General features: G+C 37.3%; 1 protein-coding gene across 1 annotated transcript; it reads right to left on the bottom strand.

Moving 5' to 3' along the window:
• Positions 1-1,332: 1,332 nt before the first annotated feature.
• Positions 1,333-6,010, bottom strand: LOC109237003. Its single transcript, XM_019403245.1, has 6 exons — positions 4,493-6,010; positions 4,374-4,441; positions 2,537-2,867; positions 1,994-2,409; positions 1,645-1,867; positions 1,333-1,572 (listed from the first exon to the last, which is right to left on the bottom strand). Exons 1-6 carry the CDS (start codon positions 6,008-6,010, stop codon positions 1,333-1,335), a joined length of 2,796 nt encoding a protein of 931 aa, XP_019258790.1.
• Between the last annotated feature and the right edge of the window lie 3,316 nt (positions 6,011-9,326).

The raw sequence follows: 9,326 nt of genomic DNA, 5'->3' as shown, positions 1-9,326 counted from the left end.
ATCTATTTCGATATGGTATCAGCATTTCGGTATTCATTTTAAAATACCAAATATCATACCTAATATCAATTATTTTTAAAAATTTAAATCAAATACCATCGCAAATACATACCAAAATATCGAATACCAAATACCAAATTTTTTAGTTTCGGTACGATATTTACCAAATTATGCACAGCCCTATATCATGGAACATGGAAGAAAAAGAACTACAACTTGCTAAATATATCTTCCATCCTAATCCAACTCTAATTCTAGGAGAAACACATTCAAATCCTGAAAGGCTGAAACCCTATAAACGATTTTGTGCCGTTGCCCAACAGTTTCAAGTTCTTTTGAATAGGATTGTTAGCCAAAATTTGATTATCCAAAGTAACAAAATGCTAATAAATTCGAAAATGAAGAATATGCAACCTGTATCTTTATTGTACGATCAAACATCTCTATAATAGCTGTGTCTGTTACATAGGTTACATATTATAATATAAAATAAAAAATCGATTTTGATTTTTTTTTTTTTGACTTTTATAGTAAATGTTTGTTATACATGGATGTTGTTATGATAGAAGGTAAAAAATCGATTCTGAAAAAAAACTTGACTTTTATAGTAAAATTAAATGATTGTTATACATGGATGCTGTTATAATAGAAGGTCTGATTGCAGTTTAATACATGTTATCTCTTGCAAGAAAAATATGAAATTAAAACTATATTGTAGTTTAATACAAATTAGCTCTTGCACGTAAAATACGAAATTGACACTACCATGAAAAAACATAGTTGTACTTATTTAGCTCAACGTCAAAAGTTATTTAATTACAAAAACCTTTGATACCCATCCGTTGCATATTAATAATCGTTTAAAGACTTTGTATTATCTTTTTCTAAAACGTTACAAGAAAGGCGTCACCTCATTCCAATAATTTGTCGATAAAACAAAAATACAAAGTCAAAGATACGTTTTGTAGTGTTTTTAACAGAGTAAGACCTAAGCATACTGATTCTGCAAGAAAGATTACTTTGATTGAATAAGCAAAGCAAGTTTCTATCTATAGTTGCATGTGAGAGCTTGAATGGATGAAGCTCCCATGGAGTTCTCTAGAATGTTCTGAGAGAACAAAGAAGAGAAGAAAGAGTGGAGAAGCAGAGATATTTCCAATGAATATTATTTCATCTATTAAGTTGAACAGTACACGCATGTGTGTATGTATATACATTGACTATGACTAAAGCTAATACATTGACTATGACTAACTGTACATACACTAACTAACTAAACTATTGAATGCATTGCATTACATAAATCAATAATAATATACTCAATACCCCCCCTCAAGTTGGAAGTGAGGTCTTCACTGCCAACTTGCTGAGGACAGCTGAGTGCTTGACCCCTGTGAGAGCCTTTGTGAGAATGTCAGCCAACTGATGGTGAGTAGGTACATGATGTAGAGAAATTAGGCCTTCTTGCAATTTGTTCCTAACAAAATAGCAATCAACTTCAATGTGCTTTGTCCTTTCATGAAACACTGGATTGTGAGCAATGTGTATAGCCGACTGACTATCACAAAACACCTACATAGGACATGACTGGATAACAGTGAGTTCAGCAAATAACCTGTTCAACCAAACCAATTCACCAACTACCTTTCTGAGGGATCTATACTCAGCCTCAGCTGAGGACAAGGAGACAGTTTCTTGCTTCTTGGACTTCCAGCTAATAGGGCTGTCTCCCACCAAAACTATGTAACCAGTGACAGATCTCCTGGAATCTGGGCATGCTGCCCAATCTGAATCACAAAATGCCTTGATTGTACAGTCAGGATTGTTTGAGAAGAACACACCTAGAGTAGGTTCCTTCTTTAAGTATCTAAGAAGGTGAAATGCAGTTGTTAAGTGAGTATCTCTTGGTGCCTACATAAATTGGCTAAGGAGCTGTACACTATAAGCTATATCCAGCCTGGTGTTGGTGAGGAAATTGAGTTTTCCCACTAACTTCCTGTAATATTGAGGGTCTGGTAATAGGTTTCCTTCTTGTGCCTTCAGCTTTATTGTAGGATCAAGGGGTGAAGTTACACTACTGTAGTCATACACTTGATATTCTTTCAACAAGTCTAGGGCAAACTTTCTTTGAGAAATAAGAATCCCATCTGGCTTGTATAGAACCTCTAATCCCAAGAAGTAATGCAGTTTTCCCAGGTCCTTAATTTTAAACTGTTGGTCTAGGAAGGCCTTCAAGTATGCAATCTCTGCTGGATCAGTCCTAGTGATTATAACATCATCAACATACACACCCACAAAGATAACAGAAGTAGGAGTCTTCTTGCAGAACAAGGAATGGTCATTTTCAGAATGTTGGTACCCTTTTGTGGACAGTGCTTCAGTCAATTTAGCATACCACTGTCTACTAGCCTGCTTAAGTCCATAGAGGGACTTATTTAATCTACACACAACTTTTCCTGCTGATTTACTACCAGCCCAGGAGGGGGTTCCATATAGACTTCCTTATTCAAGTCTCCATGGAGGAATGCATTGTTACATCTAGTTGAAATATATCCCACCCCTTCTTAACAGCTACTGTAATTAATGCTCTAACAGTTGTCATTTTCACCACAGGGGAGAAGGTTTCTGTATAGTCAATCCCAGCCTGTTGAGTATAACCTTTTATCACTAATCTAGCTTTGAATCTTTCAACACTTCCATCAGCTCTATGTTTGATTTTATATACCCATCTACAACCTATTGCTTGCTTGCCAATTGGCAGAGGGACTAAATCCCAAGTGTGGTTAGCATGAAGTGCCTCAAATTCTAGTGTCATTGCTGCCTGCCAAGCAGGATTGAGGGCTGCCTCCTCATATGAAGAAGGCTCACTATCATGGAATACATTTTGTATCAAGAGCTACTTTCAGAAGATAGGGAAGCAGGAGTAATGTGGTGATGATTGGAAAATAGGGCTTTTAGTGAAGAGGAAGAACTGGAAAACTGAGCAGAAGAATTACTATTGGGTAATTGGTAAACATAGTCTTGTAGATAAGTGGGGATTTGGTGACTTCTGCTTGATTTCCTAAGATGTGGTGTTATAAGTGTGTGTATCATTAGAAGGTGAAAGTTGTAGATTGTTCTCATTGATGGAAGGAGGTTCAGTGATGGTAGGAGATGGTATATCATGAGTATCATGTTCTGTCTCTGGAGGTGTGATACCAACAGATCTTTGTCCTGAATCCATAGGTAGAGCTTGACTACTATCTTCAATATAATTAGGAAAAGAGACTCTTCTAAGGACAGCAGGAAAAGAAACATTTTCAGAACTTAGGGAAAAAGGAAAGATATTTTCATGAAAGATTACATCTCTAGAGATGTGAATTCTCTTGGTAACTAGGCTCAGTACCTTGTATCCTTTTGTTCCAAAGGGATAGCCTATAAAAATGTGAGGAGTGGTTCTTGGTTCAAGTTTGTCTCTATGTATTTTGGGTAAAGTGGGATAACATAAGCAACCAAAGCTTTTTAAATGGGAATAAAGAGGTTTCTTTTTGTATAACAGCTCAAAAGGGCACTTGTTATTGAGGTAGGTGGTGGGCAGCCTGTTTATCAAATAAGTTGCTGTTAAGATGCATTCTCCCCAATATTTGGTTGGAAGTTTGGATTGAAACATGAGAGCCCTGGCAGTCTCAAGTAGGTATTTATATTTTCTTTCTACCACACCATTTTGTTGTGGTGTGTAGGGACATATTTTCTGATGTATGATCCCTTTAGACTGATAAAATGAAAAGGCTTCATGGTTGGTGAATTCTAGGCCATTATCAGATCTGATGGCCTTTATGGAGGTGTTGAACTGATTTTCAATCATGGTTACAAAGGCTTTTAATGCTTGAAGGGCATTGCTTTTGCAGCTTAACAGGTGTGTCCAAGTGGATCTACTGAAGTCATCCACTAATGTAAGAAAATATTCGTAGTTATTATGGGTTGTGACATGGTAAGGTCCCCATATATCCATGTGAACTAATTCAAACAACCTGGAGGTAGTGCTGGTTCTTTGGGAAAAAGGTAGTCTGGTTTGCCTTGCCATGGGGCATATAGGGCATATAAAGGGTTGTCTGGGTGAAAATTTAACTGGGATGGAGGATATCCCCTTCATTTTAATAAAAGGAACATGGCCAAGCCTATTATGCCATAGAGAGTTTACATCACATTTATCAGACACAAAAGAAGACTCATTCTTATTGATTGGAGTGGAAGTATTTACATTTTGAGAAGTATGACATGAATGAATATGACCTACAGACTCATGACTACTAGGAAAATGAGAAACAGGAATGCACTTGCAATAAGAGGATGAAACAACAGAAGGTAAGACATTTCTTTTACCCTTCAAACACCTGGAACAGAGGTAATATAGACCTTCTTTGCTACTACCAATCACCTGAGGCCTCTTCACTGAAGGGGCCTGCATCAGACAAAGAGTATTACTGAAGAACACAATACATCTAAGGTGTACTGTAAGAGAATGAACAGAAATCAAGTTGTACTTGAAAGATGGGACATAAAGGACCCTATGCAGAACAATTTCTGAAGAAAGTATCACATCTCCAAATTCAAGAACCTTTACTCTATATCCATTTGGTAGGCTTATTAATAAAGGATAGGGTAATTTGGTGACATTACTAAGTGCATGCTTGTTAAAGGTCATATGATTGGATGCTCCTGAGTCTATAATCCAAAGATCAGCTTTTGATTCAAAACATTTGCATGAAGGTTTGTCAAAATCAATGGAGGAAGTACAGACAACAATACCTGCAAAGTTGGCACTGCCACTTGTGACATCCAAGTTGCTAGGGGAACCTCCTGCATGTCCTATTTGGAAGTGCTGCAGCAGATTCATTATCTGCCCATACTGCTCCTTTGTGAGGTTGAGATTCTGATTACCATCTTGTGGTTCTTGTTCATTCACATTCTCATGAATCATGTCAGCTGGGGTCCCATGCACATTAGCCACAGCCCCTTTCCCTTTGTTGAACCTGCAGCTCTGACTGTTTTCTTGATTATACGACTGAGGATTGGTGTTGTAGCGATTGGAATTTTGGTTATTATAAGAGTTCCCTTGAGGATATCCATGTAACTTGTAGCATTTTTCCTTTGTATGTCCTGGTCTTTTGCAATAATCACAGAATGGTCGACCTCTGTTGTTGTTATTAGGTGTATAGTGTGTTTTAAAATTTCTAGCCCCAAATGGATTTGGATTTTGTGAGTTTGCATTTACATGTAATGAAGTAGAATCCAGACTTAACTGACTAGTAGGCTTGAATTCCCTTTGTTTCTCCTCTTGAATCAGTAGTGAGAAAGCCTGTGCCATAGAGGGCAGTGGCTTCATCATGAGAATACTTCCTCGCACTATTGTGTAGACCTCGTTCAACCCCATTAGAAACTGGATAAGCCGTCGATCCTGTTCTGCTTTGTGCATGGTTTCTTTTGCTCCACAAGTGCAATTGCAAGTGCACTGAGATTTGGCACTTAAGGTATTCAATTCTTCCCACAATTTCTTCATCCTTGTATAATATGTAGTGATGTCTAGGGAACCTTGCATTAGATCATTGATCTCTTTCTGAATCTGATACAATTTTGCCCCATTCGTCTGATCATATCGATCCTCTAATTCTCTCCAGAGTTCCACTGAGTCATTTACATACTCTACGCTATCAGATATTTCCTTGGCAAGGGAGTTGAGAATCCACGAGGTTACCATGTTATCGCACCTCTCCCATAATCGAAACTGAGGTGAATTAGAACTAGGTTTCCTAAGTTCTCCGGTAATGAACCCTAATTTATTTTTAACTGATAGGGCTCGCAAAGCGCTTCTTCTCCAGGAGCGATATCCAGTTCCATCGAATGGAGCTGGTACCAAAGCCATTCCGGGACTATCTGAAGGGTGAATATAGAGGGGATTACCTGTATCGATGGCCAATTGATCATTCCTGCTCGAGCCAGAAGTTGTATCTCCGGGTTGATCGACAGCCATATTCAAAACTTCGATCTAATGAATCTGATGGAGCTTGACTAGACTTGAGATTATCTGTAAGAGAAACGCCTCCAAAAACGAGTGACAATTGCCAAAGCCCTAAAATTGACGGTAGATTTGGGCGATAGCTACCAAACCCTAGAAATTTGACGGAATGAAACGAATGAAACTTCGATCGATATTTGAAAGATGTTGACGGAGTCTGAGCTAACGTCCTCGCTCTGATACCATATCAAAATTGCATGTGAGAGCTTGAATGGATGAAGCTCCCATGGAGTTCTCTAGAATGTTTTGAGAGAACAGAGAAGAGAAGAAAGAGTGGAGAAGCAGAGATATTTCCAATGAATATTATTTCATCTATTAAGTTGAACAGTACACGTATGTGTGTATGTATATACATTGACTATGACTAAAGCTAATACATTGACTATGACTAACTGTACATACACTAACTAACTAAACTATTGAATGCATTGCATTACATAAATCAATAATAATATACTCAATAGTTATTTATGTGCAATGAAAGTGAGATTTTCTATGAATATATAAGCAAATATAGAAGACCAAGTCATCCACTCATCTGATTTTTTTTTTTTTTTTTTTTTTTTTTTTTTTTTTTGTTGCTAAAACAACGAAATTTAGATGTAACCTTTTGGTGAACTATTTTTTCTTATTTATGTCCGTACTCCATTATAAAAAAAAATGTCGTTTAAAGAACCTAAAATAAGTGTCCATAAAGATTGTCTAAATTCTCGTGGCTAGTTTCAAATATCTGTCGGCATTTTGCTTTTTTCGTACTTCCACTTTAATTAATTTTTTTGCCTCATTTTTTGTTGTTGTTGTAATGTATGGTATTTAATTTTTTCAGATATCAACAAGAAATAAATTTTTTTTTAACTAAAGTTGTCGTTGGAATAAAGAGTCTCAGACTATCTATCATATTTCCAATGAACAAATTAAAAAGATAATAAAAATTAATATGGTTAATTTTATTATTAATTAATAATATAAAGCGAATTCCTTAAAATGTATGAAAACAATGAAAAAGATTAATTAAAGTGAACCGGAGGAAGTATTATATTTACCAAAATTAGATATCTATGTTTGAGCAATAATTGAGTTTCTTGTCAAAAGTTGGACAATGCTACCTGAAAGTGGATTTTTTCAAAAGTTTTAATTTTCTAGATAGACGACAGCTTCATTATTTTAGCTTTCAGTCCACAAAGATCCACTTGATATTTTAGACATTATCTCCTACATTCTTAATTCTTATCTATTTGTATTAATTTAAAAATAAAAAGAGAAATGAGACACCCATTAGTCAACAATTAGTTATAGGCTGAAAACTATTTTTTCCCTTCCAAGTTCATTTTAAAAATCAAATACCTCTCTCAACTTTGAATAATAGATATTCTTCCCCTCCTGTTCTATGCAATGTCTAATCAAAATAGTAAAAATCATCATCCGGCCATCAATAAATGAAAACTCAAAGAAGCTTCTTTTTGTTTGTATAGCAGTGAAATGTCTTTACTCTCTCACACACAAAAATTAAGAGAAAATTATATGCATTATATTATCGTAGAACAAAAACAAAGAAAATTAGAATAAGGATTCTTGTTTTAATCCTAAATAATGAGGCATCTATCATGTCACGACCCTAAACCCGGACCCGGTCGTGATGGCGCCTCTCGTGAAGACAAGGTCAGCCGACACACTTCCAATTCACTTTAAGTAATTAAATTAATAAATACTAAGTCTTTAACAGAATTAAAATCCCAAAAAATAAACAGTGAACAGTACAAATTGTGGAATTAAAACCAACACAGCCCGACATCGGGGTGTCACCAGTCATGAGCATCAAAAATAATACTACAAGTCTGAAAGTCTACTCCACTACTACATAACTGAATCAGAAAGGAAATAAGATAGAGGGAGAATGCACTGGGCTGCGAATCGCCTGGCAGCTACCTAGTGAATCTCCGGAATCTGCTGGACAGCTCTCAACCCTCGCTAGCAGGACCTGTAGCGCCCGAATCTGCACACAGGGGTGCAAGGAGTAAAGTGAGTACTCCAACTCAGTGAGTAATAACAATAAATGAAGACTGAGCGATATAAAATCACGTTAACCACAACAATAAGCTATAAGAGGCAAACCAAAAACAGTAAACACAATTAAACAGTGAAGTCCCAGAAAACACCTTTTAAATAGTTAAACAAATAAAAGAAAAGCAGCTAGAAAGGTAAACACACAAGAACCGCCCCTCGGGCTCAATAACAACAACAGAATCAGCCCCTCGGGCAATATCATAGAACAATACCAGCCCCTCGGGCTATATCTCATATCACAATGGGTACCCGCGCTCACTGGGGGTGTACAGACTCCGAGAGGGACCCCTTACGGCCCAAGCGCAATATCAAGCCATCTCGTGGCATCATAAACAGGCTCTCGGCCTCATGTCAATCACAAGACACCTCGTGGCGTACAATCTCAGGCCCTCGGCCTTATTATCATAATCAGTATATCACCGCTGCGGCGTGCAGCCCGACCCATAAGTAACCTCACAATACAGGCCCTCGACCTTACTCAGTCAGAATCTCATAAGCCCCTCGGACAACCGTAAAAAATGATACTCAGCTCAAAATATCTTTTTAAAATATCATTTAAAGTGTTAAAATAGAGTAAACATGGCTGAGTTGTGAAAACAGTTAAATATAACATGACTGAGTACAAGTGTAGAGTCATAACAGTGAGGAAAATAGCAGTAAATATGCCCTAAGGGTTCAAACAGTTGGCTCGAAGCCCAAATATGGCATTAGCCCAAAACATGATAATATCAGACAATTTGCAGTCAACTACGCAGTAAAACAACCATACGGAATGGACTAAGTCACAATCCCCAACGGTGCATGACCCCACGCTCGTCATCTAGCGTGTGCGTCACCTCAATATAGCCTAACGCTGTGTAATCCGGGGTTTCATACTCTCAGGATAACATTTAAAATCATTACTCACCTCAATCCAGCCTAAACTCTAACTCGTAATGCCTTTGCCCCTCGAATCGGCCTCCGGATGCTCCGAATCTACCAAAATCAGAACGTAACCATCAAATTATGCTAAAGGGACAAAGCCCACTAGAAAACAATTGAAAAACAATGAAATTCCCGAAATTAAACAAAACCCAACCCCGGGCCCACGTCTCGGAATTCGATAAATTTTACGTTATTAGATTCCTTATCTCCCCACGAGTTCATACATATCAAAAGTTCCAAAATCCGACCACAAATGGTCCTTCAAATTCTCAATCAAAGGCCT

Source organism: Nicotiana attenuata, unplaced genomic scaffold (genome assembly GCF_001879085.1).
Source record: "Nicotiana attenuata strain UT unplaced genomic scaffold, NIATTr2, whole genome shotgun sequence".
Lineage (NCBI taxonomy): Eukaryota > Viridiplantae > Streptophyta > Magnoliopsida > Solanales > Solanaceae > Nicotiana > Nicotiana attenuata.
This window is presented reverse-complemented; position numbering and strand designations above follow the sequence as displayed.